At 42.4% G+C, this 21,242-nt stretch overlaps 1 protein-coding gene across 1 annotated transcript in view; it reads left to right on the top strand.

Moving 5' to 3' along the window:
• Positions 1-20,147, top strand: part of LOC119122930 (band 4.1-like protein 1) — a 28,855-nt gene extending 8,708 nt beyond the window's left edge. The window contains exons 3-25 of the mRNA XM_037251627.1: positions 2,831-2,932; positions 3,171-3,338; positions 5,471-5,575; positions 6,783-6,825; positions 7,070-7,145; positions 7,373-7,591; positions 7,905-7,992; positions 8,072-8,224; positions 8,808-8,905; positions 9,219-9,394; positions 9,459-9,688; positions 9,869-9,904; positions 11,004-11,156; positions 12,121-12,207; positions 12,394-13,713; positions 16,102-16,152; positions 16,578-16,937; positions 17,221-17,346; positions 17,732-17,785; positions 17,856-17,951; positions 18,023-18,103; positions 18,193-18,303; positions 18,365-20,147. Of these exons, the coding sequence (XP_037107522.1) occupies positions 2,831-2,932; positions 3,171-3,338; positions 5,471-5,575; positions 6,783-6,825; positions 7,070-7,145; positions 7,373-7,591; positions 7,905-7,992; positions 8,072-8,224; positions 8,808-8,905; positions 9,219-9,394; positions 9,459-9,688; positions 9,869-9,904; positions 11,004-11,156; positions 12,121-12,207; positions 12,394-13,713; positions 16,102-16,152; positions 16,578-16,937; positions 17,221-17,346; positions 17,732-17,785; positions 17,856-17,951; positions 18,023-18,103; positions 18,193-18,303; positions 18,365-18,376 (3,945 nt within the window). The 3' untranslated portion in view covers positions 18,377-20,147. The remainder of the gene's footprint in view (positions 1-2,830; positions 2,933-3,170; positions 3,339-5,470; positions 5,576-6,782; positions 6,826-7,069; positions 7,146-7,372; positions 7,592-7,904; positions 7,993-8,071; positions 8,225-8,807; positions 8,906-9,218; positions 9,395-9,458; positions 9,689-9,868; positions 9,905-11,003; positions 11,157-12,120; positions 12,208-12,393; positions 13,714-16,101; positions 16,153-16,577; positions 16,938-17,220; positions 17,347-17,731; positions 17,786-17,855; positions 17,952-18,022; positions 18,104-18,192; positions 18,304-18,364) is intronic.
• The last annotated feature ends 1,095 nt before the right edge of the window (positions 20,148-21,242 follow it).

Raw genomic sequence — 21,242 nt, forward strand, 5'->3', positions numbered from 1 at the left:
CAACAAGATTAAGAGTGTGTAACAGGTCGCGCTGTTACAATGTGGGCATAGCAGGAGAAGGTGCAAGGATAGTTTTTTGCAGACGTTTGGGGCAAAATTAGCAAAAAAAAATGATTGCCGCTCATTCTAATGAACTCAAGGCTAATAAGGTCATAGTGCAGTTAAGCATGTCCACGATCGTAATACTATTCATCAAGCTTGTTGACATTTGTATTCATTAGCGCTCTCTTGCACAGCAGAGTTCGCGCTGACATTTTTGTGAGAGTTTGTATATGAAATATAAACTGGACTGGATGAGTTGCTATCCAGCACCTGTGGTGCCCCCATGATGATTTTAGCATGTATGGAACGTCCTTGTCCCGATCGAAAACTTCCATTGATTTACTGGGATGTATTGTGCCATGGATCAGAAAAGCTGTCAGAAGCAGTGCCGCATTTTAGGGAGTGTCGGAGCTATTTACAACCGCTTGAGACGTTTAGAGTTTACTGCTCAGTTAAGTGCACTGGAGTGTATAACATCTCTCGGAAGGGCCTGTGGGCCACGACTAAACATCTTCCGCGGGGAATGTATTTCCATATTTCATATTTGCATTTGGAATTATAATCACTTTACAGACACCGTTTTTTGTTTTTGTGAAATTGGCCCGTTTTGAGGGGGTGGTCCTTTGTCATACGAGTGAGCCGCCGCTATGCCCTACATGCTGCTGGGCTGTCAGCTTTTACCGCCATGATGACTCGACCGATACATTTGACTGATTTTATTATACAAGGCAGAACAGAACGTCATCCAAAAAGGCAAGTGTTCTTTTGGAGCCGATTTTGCCCCCCCCCCCCCCCCACTAAAATGACCATTAAAGGCCTTTGCTACAATAATGTTGATCAATGGCTCAGTTGAAATGAGCTTTTGTTCCACATTACAGTTATCTTAAATGCTTGCCTTAAACCTTGTCGATCTGCGCCATTAATGCAAAGGAGCGAGCACCATCAGAGAAAGGAAAAAGGATCTGATCAAAGCAGGAAGTGACTCGGCATGTCCTCTCCTCTGGGGTTCGAGCTCATCAGAGTAGCGCCGGTTCCGCTTCAGCCGCACTGGAATTCATTTGAGAATCTTTGTCAAAGAAAAACGCTGAGCAGAAATGTATGGAATTTAAATAATTGTTAAATGTTTTGAAATTGGATAGGAATGGTCTTGAGCCTACTTGCTCTTAATAACAGGGTTACATATGGGTTGAACAACAGTAATGATTCTTTAGCGTCTCTGCGCCAAATTACCTCACAATCCTTTTTTTCATATTTCTTAAAAATCGTTGTGCCTGGGATTCAATTGTTCTCATCCTCTCATATTTAGTCCCTCTGATTGTCGCCTCAGTTTGTCTGTGTCTCCGCAGAGGAGAGCAATGATCAGGTGTGAGGAAGAAAAAAAGCTATGGTGTGTGCTGTGCCGTTACCATGGCAACGAATCCTCTGAGCCGAGCCAGTACTCTTCCACAAGCATGCATACATGCATCCTCTCTCCCTGTTGCCTTCTCTACTGTATCTATCTCGAATGCACAGCCCTTAATTAAACTGCAAAGCCTGATATTATTCTGAAGGCGTTTCACAACTGTCTTCTTGGCGTCGCTAACTAACACGGTCCTGGCACCACTGGTAGATGCCAGATGCTGGCCCATGTCAGCGACACAAATGCAAGCAGACACTGTAATGACACGTTGCTTTTTGAAAATGGGGCCCCTATTAGTGGGATTGTTGTACTTCAATACAACTTTGAAGAGTTGTGTTTCCAGTAGAGTCTTAATGATCAAACAAGGATGGAAAGAAACAAACATGCAAGTTGCTAGTGAGAATACATATCTGTTACAAGATAATTAGTGATGCTGTTTTTCTTTTCTAGTCCCATCGAGCATAAAAAAAAAAAGGACTTCACATTATTTGCTAACATTAGTTAAGCAGTGAATAAACTAGTCAGACCATCACAATTTATTTGTTTACACAGAGCTTGTATACTTTATTAGCTATGTTGCAGTTTTTTAATCAGCAAATTGATGCTTGTTGTCAAATGAAACCGACTATACATTCTTTTTTGTAAACTTGTTGCATTGTCCTGCAATGCTCTTACGCTCACTTTGTGGGTCGATGATGGCCATCAGTCTGTTTCAAGGAAATGAGCAACTCTATTGCCTCGTTTTACAACATCAATTCCTGTTCACTCAATAATTAATCACAGTTCCAGAGAAAATGACTCCATAATGGGTGCTGTTGACCCTTTGTTCACATTGAAGCCATTTTATCTACATAATTTTATTATTACTTTAATTTTACAGTAGCTATTGATTTTGTGTTATCCTGAAAAATTTTCACGATTGGCTGAGTGGTCTCTAGCTCTATTGAATTGCTGATTTGGGTTGAATACGCGTGAGAATTTATATCAAATATAAGTATCAATAATGTTTGATTTCTTGGTTTTCCTTCCCATGAGAACTAAAAGTCTGGTCTCAAACACCTCCGACAGCTTTTTTATTTCACTGGCGTTCACCAGCAAAATATTGCACACCCACAGTGTCAAAGCCAGTGTGGGGGTTGTTGCGCAGTACAACTTTATTTTTGTGTCTTGTGCTGTAAAATTCACGCCTACTCATGGTTACTACTCCACATACGATTGGGTTAGGCAATCAAATAACAGCAGAAGTCTTTTTTTGTGCAGTAATGTGTTTTGAAAAAAAAACCCTATCATTCTTGCAAACAGCAAAAGGCTGCCAATATTGATTGGGCAACAATTTGTTATCATTGTTTAGTATCATTTTTTAAATGTTTGTTATTTGTTCTTTCTCAGACGGAGGTGTGCACTGAGTGTCCAAGACAAGCCGGGAGTCCTCCTAGACAGCAGGAGGCAAACATGCAGGAGCCAATCTTGGATGGCAAGACGGCAAAACAGGTGCAATGACCTTTCACGTGGAAAAAACGACTCATCTTATCACCTTTGACATGTTGCTATGGGGTGGATACAAAAATAGCTTTATTTTTTTGTACTGGAGAGTTTCTGCATTTCCATGTTTTTTTTCTCAATATTTTATTTTACTGTACACCACAATAAAGCAACCGTGAGTGTAACATTACATATAATAGCGTTGTGAGACTAATGTTATCTTTCCGTCACTTTTATGGCACTAAAGGAGCAGAATTCCAAGCTCCTGGATGAACAGAAAGAGAACGATGACACATTGGAGAAAATATCCCCAAACGAGAACCTCAAGTCGCCACAGAAAGGCTCCAGAAGGCAAAAAACAACATCGTTTAAAGTAGCACTGCTGGATATGTCAGATTACAAAGGAGAAATCGAGGTATGCCTTTCCACATTCGACACATTTAATAATGAGCATCAACACTGGAATTTACTTTATTTTATCTTCTGTTTATTGATCTCTGTGGGCAATTTATTGTTTTATAACACACCATAAGGCAGACGAGGGGGAAAAAAAACGAGATAAGTGGAGAGCTTCCAATCTGTGAGTCAGTTTTACATCTTGCTTTAACACACACAGAAACACCTCATCTTTGCAGATTGTAAAGTGTTTCCACACATGCATCTGTTGTGCAACACTTATCACCTGCTGGGAAGGCAATATGAAGCCATGCGCAACAAGCCGTTTTGCGAACACACCCAAAATAAATCCAAGTGAATCGTCGTTTGTTATTTATGCGGTATGTCATGGTCCATTGAAGTCACATCCTTTGGATAGTTGAGGCGGCGATGGTATTGTCGGAAACACAAGCAAGGTTCACGGCATACACATTACAGTGGCAAGACGATTTGCACTGATAAGTCAAATGGATTAAATGAACGAGTCCCAGTATTGTCACGAGCCTTCTCATATGCATGAGAGTGTAACTTTAGCTTTTGAGTAAAGAGCATCAGAAATGCAACACGTTCATCATGTTTTTCTCCAATCCAGTGAAAACACTCAGAAATACCTTTGGGTGTTGTCAGCACAGCAACAATGGTTTGCTTTATGGATGCATTCAGGTCTTGAGTGCTCTTAATATTTTCCAGTCCTCACAAAGACACATGAAGGAGACTTAGATCTGTTAGAGTGTGTGCACTTGCAATTTAGAGCCATCTATTTACTAGGAAGTAGTCGGCTTAGTACACGTCTTAATGTAATTCAGGCCCTATATGCCTCGGACTCCCCCACGAGCTCCACCCGCCAAGCTGCTAAGAATACAAAAACAATTTGCTTGGCTGAGTTGTGTAACGTGAGAGGAGTTACGATGCACAGGGTTGGTCTGTGCATACATTAACTACTCTTATGTAGTGATGGGAAGATGAAGCTTCAAATTTGCTTCATGAATCAGTTGGTTTTTTCCTCTCGGCACTCTGTGTTCAACATTGGGATTGAAGCATATTGACTTGGCATTTTTTAAAGCCTTTTATTTAAACCAACAATGCCATCTCGATGAGGTCGGAGTAGAAGAACATGAGTGCCCTGCTCACATCCCTGACCTCAACCCCATCAAAAACATTTAGGATAAACGGGCCCGGCCTCATTGTGAAGTCCCTCAGCAAATATGTTCAACAATTTACTTTACATCACGAGTGTCAAACTCAAGGTCCGGGGGCCAGATACGGCCCGCCACATCATTTTATGTGGCCCGCGAAGACAAATTGTGCATCAAATTCGTGTGTCATTACGAGAATTGCAAATTGTCTTCACTTTTAATAATATATTTTTTTAAAAATATTTGACCAGTTTTTACTCGTCTGATTTGAAAACGAGTTATTTGTCAGTTTGTTTTGTAGCTTTTACTGTATATAATATGAGGTGCTCATACATTTATTTGGGTTGACAGTCATAACGTCCCTCCGAAAGAAGCTATGCTCATAATGCGGCCCGCGAAAAAAACGAGTTTGACACCCCTGCTTTACATGAACTAGCACGTACATACAAAGAACAGAATTTGCTTTGCATCCTTTAACCTTTCATGTTTGATTGATGGGTCACTATTCCAAGTGCTCGCAGAGAAATGTTAAGAATGACTACCTCACATTTACATGACATCTGTTTCCTTGGCAACACCACGACTCCCTCATGCACTTGATTGATTGAATGATTTCTCTATTGTAGCGATTCCCAACCACTGTGCTGTGGCACATTAGCGCGATTTCGGGGGTTTATCAGATGTGCCAAAAAATGTAACATTTTTTTCTTGGTTTAAAATACTAATTTGTCCTTAGGTATAGATGGAAGTATGAGATGTGTCTACTACATGATTGGCTGGCGACCGGTCTAGCCCAAAGCCCAAATTCACCCACTGAGACACAAAAGCAGATGATGGAGCTTTCTTTAATCGTGTCATATTAGCCATTCAGACAAATATGCTCACTGGACGAGGTGGCGGCCACGCTAACATATTGGAGGAGATCTGTTCCGTTTGTGCTGACATTTGAAACCTCCCTGTGCATTTGTCATTGCAGAAACACTCGAAAGGACAGGCGCTGGTAGACATGATGTGTGAGCACCTCAACTTGCTGGAGAAGGACTATTTTGGCCTAACCTTTGCAGACACAGACACCCAAAAGGTCAGAGCATTACTTGCCACAATATCATCGTGGGTGATTTGAATGCATAATCAACAAAGCAATCAGTATTCCTCTCACTTGTTGGTCGAGTTAACTCTCGCCAGTGTGCACTGGCCATCACTTAGAGATGAATGATGAATGTAAATGCATCGTCCCAATCTGTGCGATTTCAGAAAGTGTGTGCAGCTGGTGTAGAGACAAAAATGCTTCACCAAATATTAGCATATATTCTAATTTTGCTATTCAAATATTCATTGGAAGCAAAGTAGTCCAAATGTGTTTTTGTCGGGTGAAGGTAGACTGATGAAACAATTGTTTCCTGTCTGTTCACCGAGTCTTTATTATTTCTACTTCCCCCAAATCTTGGCATTTCAAACACAGCTCTGTGGTTGATTTTGATTTCAATATAGCGAAATAAGCATGCACAGTGCTGTCTTCTTATCATGTAATTACATAATTGTCACTGAAATGTGCTAAGGGGAGCCTTGCTGTCTGTTCACGTTGACTCATCCGTAGCTTAGTGCCTTTGACAGACATTGGTCTCTTCAAAGGCAGGTATGTGATTGCGCAACAGACCGCAGAGGATGAATCTTTCTTTTGATAGCGGAAAAGACGGCAAGACAGAGTCCTGCTTCGATGTGGAATACTTCCTACATCACTATCATCACCACACAAAGACATCTTGACAGCTCACTTGTTGTGACTTGTTACATACTGATTCAGTTTTTTTTTAAATTAAAATAATATCATATATAATATAATTATATATATACAAGAAGAGGAAAAACATCAAATTGAACTTTTGACGGATGTCTTGTATTTCATCGAGAATATCCTCCACTGATTTTTCATTAGCTGCATGAGTGTACGGTGGGGTTACTTTTGGTCAATAGGCCTCGATGAGCTCTTCTAGTGACCACATAATAAATTGCGCCACTGCTGACAATTTAGATCGCCACATTATCAAGCATGATAAGGGCAGCAGGGTAAAAAATCTCTCATTTTGCAACACAACGAAGAAACAGATGCGTTCATGAAATCATCTCTTTGCACATTTAACAAATCAGCTGTGGAGGACTTGAATTAAACATATGGGGAGGCTTTCCTTGGGGATACCAAGTAGCAATTAAAGTGAAAAATGTCACCAGTGTTTGCAATTACCATATTTCCTGTCCACCCTGCATGAATCCCACCTCCTGTCTTCCAGAACTGGTTGGACCCCTCGAAGGAGATCAAGAAACAGATGCGCAGTGAGTATCTGATCCAGCAAGTCAGGATGAAACATATTTCCTAATTTTATGAACAAATGGATGCAAAATTAAACATCATTATCTCATCTGTCCTAGTTTACACTCACCAGTCGCAATAGATGTATTTGTATCATTTAATCAACATCTAATTCAAGAGAGCTAAATAAAATAAAAAAAAACTCAGTTGTAAATGATTCAGAATTTTTATTCCTGAGCAATTTTTCAGCTCTTGTTCTCTCTGCAGACAGTCCGTGGCACTTTGCCTTTGCTGTCAAGTTCTACCCTCCAGACCCCTCCCAACTCACTGAGGATATTACCAGGTAGTGTGTTAAGCCATTTCTAATGTGTCCTAAATGTGGACTATAACAATTTTCATGCTACATTTCCTCACACATCAAAGCGAAGCAAATCCTTTTGACAGATTAGAACCGGAATGTTACTAAGAGTGGAGGATTGACTGCAGTGAATACGCGTTGGCGCTTGCCTTTGCTCTGCCTTGTTTGACTGCCAAAGCCTTTCTCTCCGCCCCTTTTTTCTCATCTGACAGATACTACCTGTGTCTGCAGCTGAGGGATGACATGCTGTCGGGTCGGCTGCCTTGCTCGTTTGTCACCCACGCCCTCCTGGGTTCCTATATGGTCCAAGCTGAGCTGGGCGACTACGATCATGACGAGCACGCCTTGGACTATGTCGGCGACTTCCGTTTCGCTCCCAATCAGACTCGTGAGCTGGAAGAAAGAGTGATGGAGCTCCATCGAAACTACAAGTACAACTCCACACACTCTTGCGTAAATCTCACTTCAGTCTATCTAACTGTAATAAATTTCACAGATTTTTTTCTTTCTTTCTGGGTTAGGCCTAACACTCATCAAATCATTTTGCCATCTTTATCATTGAATTTTCTGAATGAACCAAGCCTCACCTCATTGTTTGCTCGCATCTTCCAATGCAAACACATTGGCAAAGATTTTGGCGTGAATATTAAATAACCAAGTAGCTCTGCTCTCAATGTGCAAGCTCTATGAATGAAGACTGTGAACATGCCTCTTGATGTTGGTTACAGACTTTTCTACCCACAGGGGTATGACTCCAGCGGAGGCTGAAATTAACTTTTTGGAGAATGCTAAGAAATTGTCCATGTATGGCGTGGATCTGCACCATGCTAAGGTTGGCTGCGTGAATTGTTTAAGACAAACCATTTCAGACACAGAATTTCTGTTTAGTTGCTGACTCATTTGCCCTGCAGGATTCCGAAGGGATCGACATAATGTTGGGTGTCTGCGCCAACGGCCTGCTGGTGTACCGGGACAGGCTGAGGATCAACCGCTTTGCTTGGCCAAAGATCCTTAAGATCTCCTATAAGAGGAGCAACTTTTATATCAAGATAAGACCTGGAGAGGTATGCGTCATAAGTTAGTATTTTGAAAATAGAAAATCATAGAAAATAGTGGGCGGTACGCAGATCATGATGATGAGATTTTAAATCCCGTATAAGTAATCGCTTGCTTTCATTTGGAAAGAGAGAATCATCACAAGCTCACAGTCAATGGAGCAAAATCGTTAATCCATTTCAAATACTGTAATATTGAATTTGTTCCTTTGCCCGGTTTACATGCTGACCTTCCCAGGATGTAAGAAAGTGCCACAGCTTATCTTCCATCCTGTGCAGCAGGCTCACTCGGTCAAGTGACAGCCACACAGTGAGCCTGTGATTGGGCCAAATAAAGAGTCCCTTCAAGCCAGTTGCTGCAGCTGCAGCCGTGAAAACCTCCCTCACGATTCCAATGCTATTCATACATTTATTTTTGCGAGGTAACCTGTAACCAATTAAAAGTCGTGTCAGTGGTTCGTTCAACCTCGAAGCAACCATGACAATGAAAATCAGTCAAATTGAGCAAAATGTCTTCAAATAAAAATGAAATAAATAAGAACCTCAAGTATTCAAGTGCCACTCACCTTGTACTTTTTGTTCCTTCCTCCAGTATGAGCAGTTTGAAAGCACGATTGGTTTCAAGCTGCCAAACCACAGAGCTGCCAAACGGCTGTGGAAAGTCTGCATTGAGCATCACACCTTCTTCCGGTAAGAAACAATTTGCTTTTGGGTTAAACCAACCAGCGAGGCAAACAAATCATTTCATTAGTACAGAATGATGAGGGAAAATCAAAGCCAAGCAGCCAGATTAAAAGGTGTTATATTAAAAATCTTTTACTTGCTGCTCAATGATTGCTCGGAACCACAGAGGACATTAAAATAATATTCAATCATTATATTCAAATGCCGTTTGAACGCCTCTCTGGAAAAAACACTTCCCAGCTCCGGTGCTGGCTTTGTCAAGCTGTTTGAAAGTGCATGTGCTAAAAAAAATATCTGATCAAAGTTTCTGCTTTCATAGGTTGGTTTCTCCCGAGCCTCCTCCCAAGGGCTTCTTGGTGATGGGCTCAAAGTTTCGATACAGCGGAAGAACGCAAGCTCAGACCAGACAGGCCAGCGCGCTCATCGACCGACCCGCTCCTCACTTTGAGCGTTCCACGAGCAAGAGGCACTTGCTCTCCAGAAGTTTAGACGGCGGTAAGAGCATCATCCCATCAGGTTAGTTAGTTTGTCGAACTAATTCAGCTCTCGTTACCGGCAGAGTTCTCCCGTCCGATGTCAGCAATGTGCGAGAATCACGATGGCCTCCTCCATCATAGCATCAGCGAGCAGCGTCACCTTCGCAGTCCCTCCGTGGATGAGCAGGAAACCGAATTGGAGCCCAGTTGGGAACAAGACGAGGACGATCTGGAGCAAGAGGAGGGCCAGGAGACGGAAAGAGACGACGACCAGGATGGAAATGTCTCGCCGAGCAAGAAGAAAGAAATTGTGGTGGGCCGCAGTTCCTTTTATTGTCACATTAACAGGCACCACTTGAGGTTCGGTCAAAATTGGCCTCGCTGGATCGAACGCTTTCCTTTCGCTTCTTTCATGACGACACAGCTCGTAACCCACTTTACAGTTTTCTCTTCCTCTAATGACTTTTCTTGTTTTCCACTTGCTGACCAAAAGGAGCAGACTGGTTCAGCAGTTGACGGTAAACAGGAGGTATTTCACCCGCTGATTTCATCTCTCTCTGCCTGCTCGTAACCCATCAAAGGCCTTTTGCAACCAATTGGCCTTTATTTGTACCTCAACTGTCTCAATCTCTTTTTTTTTTATGGACACTCATCCATTTTCTATACCACTTGTCCTCATTAGGGTTGTTGCTGGTCACCAGCCAATCACAGGCCACATGTTGACAAACAACCACTTATGTCAAATTGAAGTCTTGAATTCATTTAACATGAATGTTTTTGGAATGGCCAAGTTTTAAATTCACTCTCATTTGAGCAGTTTCGTAATTGGGATGCATTTGACATGAAAACGTGACAAGTGGCTTAATTGAGCTTTTTGTTCTGTCTTTTATCCACTTTCACTATTCTACTTGTACATTGTCCTCCTCCCAAATCAGCCATGTCAGTTGGAGCAGGAGGCCACCCAGCCAAGCACAAACAGGATGTTCAGGTTCACGTCTTCCACGTTTGCCTGTTTTGCAAACCATGTCTTTGTGCCGCTCTCCTTCCGCATCGCATCGTCTTCAACCGCGTGTCGTTCGGTTTTGCATGCATCCACCTCCACGATCTGTCACTAGCTTAAAATTCTGGGTTTGGCATCTCCCTCGCCAACATGCAGACTCTCTCTCGTTTGTGCTCGATATTATTGGCGGGCTACTTTTTCTTTGAAGCTTGCTTTCAAAACGTAAACTCGTCGCAGATGAAATAATCATGCATCAAATGTAATTCCAAATATCTCACAAGTAATTTAACATATGGCAATTGGCCAACTTCATTAAGTTTGGATTGCCTGGCGATCCATCAAGCGTGAAATTACACAACCAAATAAATATTTTAAGTGATCCGTCGTGGGATTTCCATATGACTCCAAATGCACACGGGGGTATCAATAGCCTGATTTCTTTAGGCTTCACTGTACAAAAGGCCTTTGTATGATACAAGCTGTAATCTTACAAATAATATATTCTACATTAGATTTTGTCTGACGTTGTACATAATTCCTCCGAGAACAGTCTCTCGATGATGATCAATTGACTTCTTTCCATCTTCTTCTTTTGCCTTTCTCTTTTCACACGTTGCCCTCCTTCCAGTTTCTGGATAAGTCGCACGATGTGTTGCTGAAGCACCAGGCCAGCATCAACGAGCTGAAACGAGCCCTGAAGGAACCCAACAGCAAACTAATGAGCCGTGAGAAGCGTCTGTCGTCATCATCATCGCCACCCGGCACACCAGAGAAAAAGGCCGTGAGTTGAAACCTTGGAGTACATGTTTTAACATCATGTGGATGATGTCATTACACTTGGCAGATTCTGTCGAATTTGCTGTCTTTCAAAGTGAATTCATATTCCAGTCACCATCAAACAGCCTATATTATTTTGTTCCATGAGAAACGATCTTTCAACTTTTCCTCTCTCATTGTCTTTTGAATAATTCAAGCTTGTATTCACTGATTTGTCTTCTGTGCCACGATATGCTCGGATCTGGACTTAAAGCACTGAGCTTTTTTCAACCTTTTCACAGTTAATTAATCAAGAGTTGAACTCTTTTGTCCATAAGACTTTAATGAAAAGACAAAACATTGGCGCCTTTGTGATCTTATTTAACATTCCATCTGGGCTGAGCTCAGTTGATCTTGATAGTACTTGTATGTGACCTTGAGCGAGACACTGAACTCCTAAATGTTCATGATGTCATCGGTAAATGATTAATGTCGATGCGGAGTCCCAAGTTGGACAGTGTTGTATCCGTCACAGTCGAGTCTTTTCCAAATCGATGAACGTTTTGCCTTACATTTTTTTCTTTAGGTTCATTTTCACTTTCATGCCTTAAAATAATATTTTCCTTTGCCCTCATAGTCGTCATTACCTTTCTCTCCCTCACAAAGGAAGGAACATCCCCAAAACATTTTGGAGCAAAAAATATGATCTATTTTGTTCTTTAGAGAGTCAAGAAATGTCCCTTTTGACCGAGTCAGACAGGTTCAGGGGAATTTGCACATCTGAGGTATTTGTATTGAGTAGTTGACCATTTGCATTGCAAATTGTTTTGGAAGATGTCGAAGAAAAGGTCGCACATCAAAGTTGTAAATTAGCACTCAATGCTCTCCTAATGTTTTTCTTTCATGAGCCAGGTTTCCTGCATCTTTTTACTCAGTCCGAGCACTAATGGCTGTTCTTTCTTCCCTTCAACCTTCCTCTCGCCGGCCAGTCGGGGGGCCGTGTGGCAGGAAAAGAGCCCATTAACAGCCAATCTGTTGAGGGATTCATCCAGAAGAGTATCACCACTTCACCTGAGGTTCTCAAATTTTCTTTGTGATGGTCTGACACCCTTCATAGCATTTGTGAAATCAACTCCATCATAGGAGTGAAAGCTCATCAACCCACATCCACATGTTGACCGCATCTCCCATCCGTCATGGAGTTTGTAGTATTTGTAGTCCAATTTTGCGTGTCTAACATTGTTTAATCTATACCAACGTAGGGCTCTGAGGATTGGGTATTGATTGAACACCAAGAAAGTTATCTTCAAGACCATGACTGGAAAGTCAAAGAAACTAACAACTCTCCCACATCTGATTCCTCTTGGGACACAAGCAAGCAGGAAAAAGAGATAAACGTTGCCAGGATGATGCATATCGACGTAACAGAGTCGGACAGAAAAGAAATGAAAAGCCATATTGAGGAATTTCCTTCAACGCAATCATCCAGAGAGGCAGCTGGATGCTTTGAGCAGCGACCCATTAACAAAGGTCGTTTTCACGTTCAATTATCGGCAAATGCAGACTCGTGTCGAGACAAATCCCTAAGTAAACAATCTGACGCCTCAAGCGCTGACGCAAGGGACGGTTTGGCCCCGGGCTTCCGTCAGACGAAGGAACACGTGCAGAGAAAAAATAAGCGACCCCAGAGCTTAAACCTGGCAATGCCTCCGGAGCTCGTCCACGAGGAAGGAGCTAGTGATTCTTCTGAAACTGAAAATGAGGGCTTAGACTTGGGTACCGATGAGGACAAAAAGTCTGAAAACGGAAGCCATTGTGACAAAGAAGAACCGGAGGTCATACCAGAGGAGAAAGAAAGCAAAGACGCTCCCACACAAGATGCAGAACCAGTTAAAGGAAGCTCGAACCAGGATGGACCGTCAGAAATAAATGGACCCGGAAAGATAGACCAGGAAAGTTCTTTAGCAAGTGGAAAAGGAGAGTGCCCAATGAAAATAAGAGGAAAGGGCTTTATTGACAATAAAGAGCTAGCAGAGGTCAAACTGCGACAGGTCAGGACACACGAGAGGAAGATAAGCAATTCTGGAGGAGAGGAGATTGAAAGTCTCATGGGAGACAGACGTCAGAGGACGTCACTGCACCGATTGTCAGGCAGCCATCAGTCCGAAATCACCCGCATCGTTCCTCTCAAACCCGAGCGATCAAAGAGCATCGCATGTAAGGACGACAGGGCGGAACAGGACGAGCAAACGCGTGTCCTGAGAAGAGAATACCGCTGGTCGGTCGGCTCGCCGGAGGGATCCTCCGATCTCAATTGGACGGATGTCTCCAGCCTCCATCCAGCTTTTGAAGCCAATTTGGAGAAAATCACCAAACAAGAGCATCCCGGTGACAATTATCACCCGTGTCGAAGTTCCTCCGAAAGTCAAACGTTTGCGTCAAAGAACACACCTCTCCCCAAGATGATTCCTCCAGCCCCACCAGTAAAAAGCAAGAAGGCGCGGGAATCGGGACTAATACTGCGCAACAGCAGGAATGTCGTCAGAGAGACGAGCCAGGAAGCAGTCAAGAAGAGACACTCGGTAACTCTGCTTGGCATCTGCTTTTCAGCCCGTGGACGTAAAGCATCGCATGAGCTTCTTCAAACATGCACGCCATTTTGTTTTTTTTGCATTATCACTGCCTTTCAGTGCAGTAGACACTCATCTATCTTCACTCCACGTGAAGAGCGGTAGAGGTGATCCTCTTTAAATTCTAGTTCCGCATTTCCCTCCTGTTAGTATCACGGCGCCATTTACTGCAGCTCGCCTGGCAGAGCTGCAGTGCTCACCTGTGAATTGTGGCAAACGCAATGGGAAATCATTGGAATGATGTTTTTATGCATGTTTCCCTCAGTCTTCAACTCAAAGAAATTGGAACCTCGTTCCTAAGTCGTAATAAGTAGTGACGGGAAAATGAAGCTTTAAGATGCTTCATGAACCCTTTGTTGTATTTTTTTGTCTCCTCTAGATGGCACTCTCTGACATTGCCATTTCTTAACTGCCTTTCTTCAAAACAACAGTGCCATCTAGAGGAGTAAAAAAATACAACTGCTTCATGAAGCATCTTGAAGCTTCATTTGGCCATCACTAGCAATTATTTATGTATTCATTTATTTTGCTCCAGTTCCACGACATTGTCAAGCTAAAACACAACTTTATTATTTTGCATGTTGCATAGTATTTGCATGTTTTATCTCTCGCATTAAAAAAAGAATTTGCCTCGAGCAGTTAAACACAATTGACGTTTACCAAGAGCAATTTTTGTAAATTAAAGATAATTTCAGTGTTTTGGCACCGTTCACTGACGGACTACATTAAAATAATCTAAAATATGAATGATTCTTCAGAGAACTATTAATGTGTCATTCTCTGAAACCTAACCTGGATAAAAAGATGACAGCCCCGCAGTTCCTCTTTCGGTGCAAGCCCAGCAGGCAGTGAGCCGTCAGACGCACAAGTGCCATTACCATTTGGTGCTTTCATTCCACTGTAGCGCTCAATAGGAGCGTGCACGCATTTGGTATTGTACTGAAAAGAAAGTGAATACACCTGACAGCTTTCATCATTCCCCACCTTTTTCTTCCGGGTCCAACTCTTATCATATATCGGATTAAGCAGGCACGGGAGTGTGTTGCATTGGCTCCCTCTGTGTGCAATCAAGCTCGCAGGCAAGCATCTCCCAAATCAAGTTTGGGAAAATAAACGGTATGCGCTTGTCAACATGCTGCTCTAATCGCTCAGTCATTCTGCTGCTCTACAGAATTGAGTCTTTTTTTCTCATTTTTTCCACTTCTCGTGCTGTGCTCGTTACACATTTTGCATGGCTTTCTTGTCTTTTATTATTTCAAGTACGTATGAATGTATTCTTTAATAGTTTGAGTAAAGCCATGCATCTTCTTAGTGTTGTGAAAAGACAATTTGCCGCTGTTGTATTTTAGCCACACACATCATTTGCCTTTTATGGGCCACATAAAATGATTTGAAGAGCCGGCTCGGGCCCCTGGGCCTTGAGTTTGACACCATTGGCATATACGTATAGTACAAGATATTATTTCTCTATAATCTACTTGAGATGTTTGGAAAAAAGGCAACACCTAAATCAACAGGCAGGCGACTCAAATAGCATCAATGAATTCCTCAACTGTTGTCAGCCACGTGGCCCAGGACCAGCATAGTGGTCCACTGGGACAAATAGCGTTCTGACACAATTGGGTCTGATGAGTCTGAAGATGTTGTCCTAGTACATATCTTTAGTTAGGTCGTTTATCTCGGATGTCAAAGTCTGTGCGGCCCTCCAATGTTATGCCTCCCCAGACTGTCACTGACTCACCACCAAATAGTTAATGCGGTAGGATGTTGACTGCCGTGTGTGTGTGTGTGTGTGTGTGTGTGTGTGTTATTCACTCCCGCTGTGCCTCCTTGCACAAAGGAACAGATAGCTGCTTGTGAATCGGCCACCTCCACGTCTCATAAGGGGACTGGCTGGTATCGGCCTGGTGGGAGACACAGCTAAGCTGCTGGCCATAATTTGGACGGATGGAAGAAATTGTCCCCATGCTACCAGAGTGACGCAGGCCTGGCAAATGTGCCAAACTAGCCGTGAATCAGCCCAAATAGCCAAGCCGTTCCTGAGAAGGAGTTGTCTCCATGGGTCATTTCCAACTTTGCCCTCTCCTATTTGTTCAAGAAGGGAAATCAATTGTTTTTACCTGGAGAGGTGAATTCGCTTGGAGTTCGATTGTGATGTTTCTCAAGCTCATGCACTTTCTTGCTGTGTCAACCATGTGCAAATGTCAAGGACATTTTTATCTGAGTCAGTCATTTTTATAGCCTGTTCATCCCCTAGAAAACGATCTGAGGAAAATGTCATTTTTCTTCTTTCCACTTCACCTTGTCCTAATGTGCTATTTCTTCTGCTTCTACCCGCAGGAGCCCGTCTCTGCTCCTTTTGTTTACGACGATCCATTTATTGACGCCAAGGTTATTCATTTGGATTCAAACTCATTTGCATGCCTTCTCATCTCTACTTCTCCACTTTGCATGATTTTCAAATAACTGCATCAGTTTTCTTTTGTAAGGCTAAAATTGCTTGAATGTATTCCTTTTCACTGACTGTCTAGCTTCAATCGGCTGTGTTAATTCAAAAGAAGAAGTTCACTTTTAATACGTTTTTATTCTTAACTTAATAGCTTAGTTTTTCTTTTGTACTTTTTTGCGTTGTCTGACTTTAAAACAGTATTTTCAGAAAATAAGCAAATTTGTATTTTTTGAACATTTTGGGGCTCGGTGTCTGATCAATGTGAAGCCAAGCATGCGTTCAATCCCATCACATGCCATCGCCACCATCAGTCTGCAGTTGCAGTTTGTAATCTTGGAGTGGCGCCTCTCTATCTGTACCCCTCCAGAAGGAGCTCAGTGACAAGAGGCCGCAGACCATTGTAGTCCTGGAGGAGGAGCAGGAGCAGGACACTGTGGCCTGCATGAGGGAGGTCCATCTAGGCATTGAGCGCAAGTGCTCCAGTATGACGGTCAGCTCCACATCCAGCCTCGAGGCTGAGGTCGACTTCACTGTCATAACGGACCTCCACTCCTGCATGGAGGACAGCGCTAAAGGCCTGTCCTCTTGGGGAGAGAAGGAGAGACAGCCCGAGGTGGGACGGGAGGACTTTGAGGAAACATCACGGTTCTACTCAGCGCGTCTAATGGGCCAAATGGATAAATCTCCCATAGAGGAGAAACTTCCTGAGGAGACAGTGTATCATGAGGTAGACAGATGACTGTGTTCCATCTTCATCAGCATCACCTTTTGGACTCATCCCACTCGGCCGCCCTTCTTTGTTGGTGTTTTCTGTTCATGGTTCCTCCTGGTTATTTTCAGTGATCCATTGTCATGAGTATGATTTTGTCATGCTTTTTAATTCAATTCATTTTTTTGTTCATGTCATTCCTTAGGTTGCCTTTCTGCTTCATTACAGCCCGCATTAAATGAGCAACTATAATCGCTGAAAAGAAAAATGTGTTCAATTTTTTCTTTTCTTTTTTTTATAGCCCCCTGTGGCAAGAAGAGAGCCCGGTGCTGTGACGATGGCCCAGAAGCTAAAGAGGGCCTCCAAGACAGAGTCTCATGCAAACGGATCAGAAGTTCAAGGGACTATCACAACTGTCTCATCAGAGGTAAATAATTGCTGATGAACAGTATTGCTGCAGAATGAATAATGCAACATTGAACAGTATAAAATATTCAAGTGATGTTGAATCAAACTTTGAAAATGTCCAACTCAGCTCTTCAAGTACTTATGAGCATTAAGAATGACGTCATAAGTGGAAGTCATCCATGTCTTGTATTAACTTAGTTGTGCCAGTAGAGGGAAGCAAGATGTCATAGCTTCGTATTCCTCAGCAAGACCTGACTTTTGCAGTCAGCATGTCTAAGAGAGCGTTTAACCTCTCACCTCCACCCCGTCGACAAATATTCCCGCGCCGAATTTTTCCCTGCCAACAATTATTACAGAACTGTCTGTATTCATGTGTCTGACGACGATTTATGTCCTTCCTACAGAGACTCTCCTTTACCCAAGAACCTTCTGTTAGCCTTAAAGAAAATGGATCACCGGTAAGCATTTGATAAGAAAAACATGAGAAAATGATTGTAACTCTGAGAAATTCCTCACTTCTTTCTTCAGGAAAAAGCCAGCACTAAAGCTAATGAGTCCATTCTATCGCCACTGAGCATCACTGCGGAAAGTGTCACCACTGCAACCACGACACAAGTTACCAAGGTAATCCCCAATGACCAAGTAAAAACACAATGCAAATAAAATAGAACCAACTAATAACCTGTATGCTGCAGACGGTCAAAGGAGGCTACTCAGAGACCAGAATTGAGAAAAGGATTATCATCACAGGAGATGACGACGTTGATCAACATCAGGTGAGCGAGGGTGATGCCACGGTACTCGCCATCGTCATCCGACCTGAGGACTTTTTGAGCGATGCCATGTTCTGCTTGTGCCCTTGCAGGCCCTCGCCATGGCAATACAAGAGGCCAAGCAGCAGCACCCCGACATGCTCGTGACAAAAGCCGTCGTTATAAGGGAAACGGAGTCTCCCACTGAGGAGCTACAGCAGAAGGTAAAGGAAAACTAAACAAGTTGGAACGTTCTTATTTGACCAAAGTCAGTGATTGATCTAGTTACAGTCTTGATTGGTCATAATGGGCCCCCGAGGCGGTGGACAAGGGCGGTCTCGCCCGCCCCTGGTGCAGCATGCTGTGAAGCAACCTGTTAAGAGGACCATCTAGTCCTCCCTTGAGAACAGACTGTGAAGCAGTAGACCACCTCCCCGACCATCAAACCCGCCCTCTGACCTCATCCGGACCACCGTTCCCGTCACAGGCGCCCCAGCCCTAATAAGTCCGGAAGGATCACCCGCTCGACAGTGATTTGCTTTGGCCCCAATAATTTGGGGGGACAGTTTTCTTGTTTAGTCGATTGTATTTATGTTTGGCTGCACAATCTCCTGCCGTATTTCCATTTCTTTTCAAATCATTTCCTTCCGCACCGCAGACCCTGTATCACTGTCATAGAGTACGCTCAGCAAATGTAGACGCATCAAATATTCTGGGCAATAGAAGGGGCACAGTCCCGGTGGTGCAGGATCCATCATGTGAGTTCTCGGCTGTCTTACAATATTTTTACATTTGTATCTGTAGAGAATCAATCTTATGCCCTGTGTTGCTAGGTAAATAAATATGTACAGTACAAAATCAGATCATAATAACCTGCATGCATGATTCCAATGCATAAACAACAGAGGGAATTACAAAAAAAAAAACAAGATACGTACAAATGTCCTTGTCTTATACCAAAATAATTTGTTGCCCCCACACATAGCATCTCTTGGCTTCCCTTGGAAACTGTACTATGCATTGCTTACATCTACGTGAATCCTACAGATAGAGTCGGAGCCGTGTCCGCTGTTTTGCTGACAGTGTGAATCTTGTGCTACTGGTAAGCGAAGCAGTACACTGCTTGTGAGATTTGCAATAAGCAGCCATTTTTTTTCTGTTTTCTAAAGGGAGAAAACTGTGAACTGTCATGCATACTGAAAGGTATAAAAAGCTATAGAACACAGTCAGTCAGTGATAGTCCAAACACACTCGTCATAGCTTTTGACTCTTCATTTTCAATGTCCACATTCTTACAGCCGTCAACCACATACAGTTCGTATATATAATTTCGTATGTGTAGAAAGAATAGATAGTATACGAAGCTGCACCTAGTAAATGCGGCAGCTGAACTGTTGGCAAAATGTCTTTTCTTTAGTAATGGACATACTACTGATGGTCTTGAACAAGAGGCTACTCGCTGTTCTGAGAGAAACTCATGTTACTTATCTATTTATAAATATTCATATTTCTGTGTGTTATCCTGTAATGTCATGCTTGATATAGACTTTAATGCAGCAGGTTGTGGAGGGATAAGAGATTATGTTTCAATGAAAAGACAACAGAGCACTTGAAATGTCTATAGAATGTCACATTTATGGGTGCCTTACGTTTGGAGTTGAACTCCCAAGAACCAGAGGCCCACTTTATGTGTGCTGACGATTGAGGCAAATACAGAACTACTTAAAAGTGCATCATTGTGACAATACAAATCTTTCAAAATTATAGTCCTGAACAAAAGGAGGAACTGTATATGGTACATTGAGGCGTCATGGTGAAGTGGTTGTCTCCCAACCCAGAAGTTGTGGGGTTGATTCCCAGCCCGTGCGACCGTATTGAACCCCCAGCTGCTCCTGATGAAATTAACTTGGCTCAGCCTGAAGCATCAAGCAAACATCACCTTCAATCCTCCAATGCTTTTGTATTACATTCCTCTAGTGCATGGTGGCATCTATGTGCTGTATTTGCTTTCGGTCAAAAATGAAAAAACATACATGCATCAATAAATGTCTCAGTATGGTTCAAAGTATGTTTCTGACTCTCGCACGAGCGATGAATTTCACAATGACTATGAAGAAAAAAACGTGGCAAATGGTGTGGCCAGCCTGTCATGGTTTTCTGAAGAAAAGCAATATTATTTTTGTATGATACTATATTGCCCTCTTGCGGCCGACTTGAATACATACAGTTCAGAGTCTAATGTGCTTAAAGCGCCATCTAGTGTACAACGACAAGAACAAGAGTGTGAATGGTGTGACAGTTCGCTCGCCAATAGAAGGCGCTAGGGCACCACCTTTCCTCGCAGCTGAGTCACCTTGAAAAAGAGAAAAAATATACTAAAAATGAAATATAATAAAAAACTTCAAAACTTATGCATATCTGTTTTTATATGAGAAAGAGGAATGAAAATATTAAATTATTGATGAGTAAAATAAATTCATTTAACTCAGTGTTTCCCAACCTTTTTTCAAACGTTATGCCAACATGTTATTTTGGGGGACACTAACTCATATAACAACGTAAAACACGCACACATATATATATATTAAAACATAAAAATCAGACATTTGGTTAACTGCTTTATATGACAATATGTGTAGGTACACCTCATGGACACTTCAATAGGTACACTACACAAGGTAAAAAAAAAAAAAAAGAATAAATAGATAAAGGGTTAATTGGACAATAAAAGCACATATATGTACATTCTCACACCTGGGATCGAACCAAGTTCCTACCGAGCAAAAGCCTGTGTCATTATCCAGTCGGCTATTTCAATCTGGGAGCCCGTGGTCGTCTGTACTGTTTTGTACTAGTGATGTGCATTCCAGTTCTCAAGTGAACTGAATCTTTAGAATCGGTTCACTCAAAATATTTGTTCAAAAGAATCGTTCACCGAATCGTTTCTTATTTATTTATTCTTTTTCTTTTTTTTACCTCGCGTAGTGTACCTATTGTAGTGTCCATGAGGTGTACCTAATCATAGGCCACTTCAATAGGGAAAAAGCTTAAGTGAAAGTGAAAAGTGCCACACCCTCACCCCCACCTCCTGATTGGCTGTTTGATCTGTGACGTCACTTGGACACTCCATTAGGTACACCGCCATTTTCAAGTGTACCTAATA

This window comes from Syngnathus acus, chromosome 5 (genome assembly GCF_901709675.1).
Source record: "Syngnathus acus chromosome 5, fSynAcu1.2, whole genome shotgun sequence".
Taxonomy (NCBI): domain Eukaryota; kingdom Metazoa; phylum Chordata; class Actinopteri; order Syngnathiformes; family Syngnathidae; genus Syngnathus; species Syngnathus acus.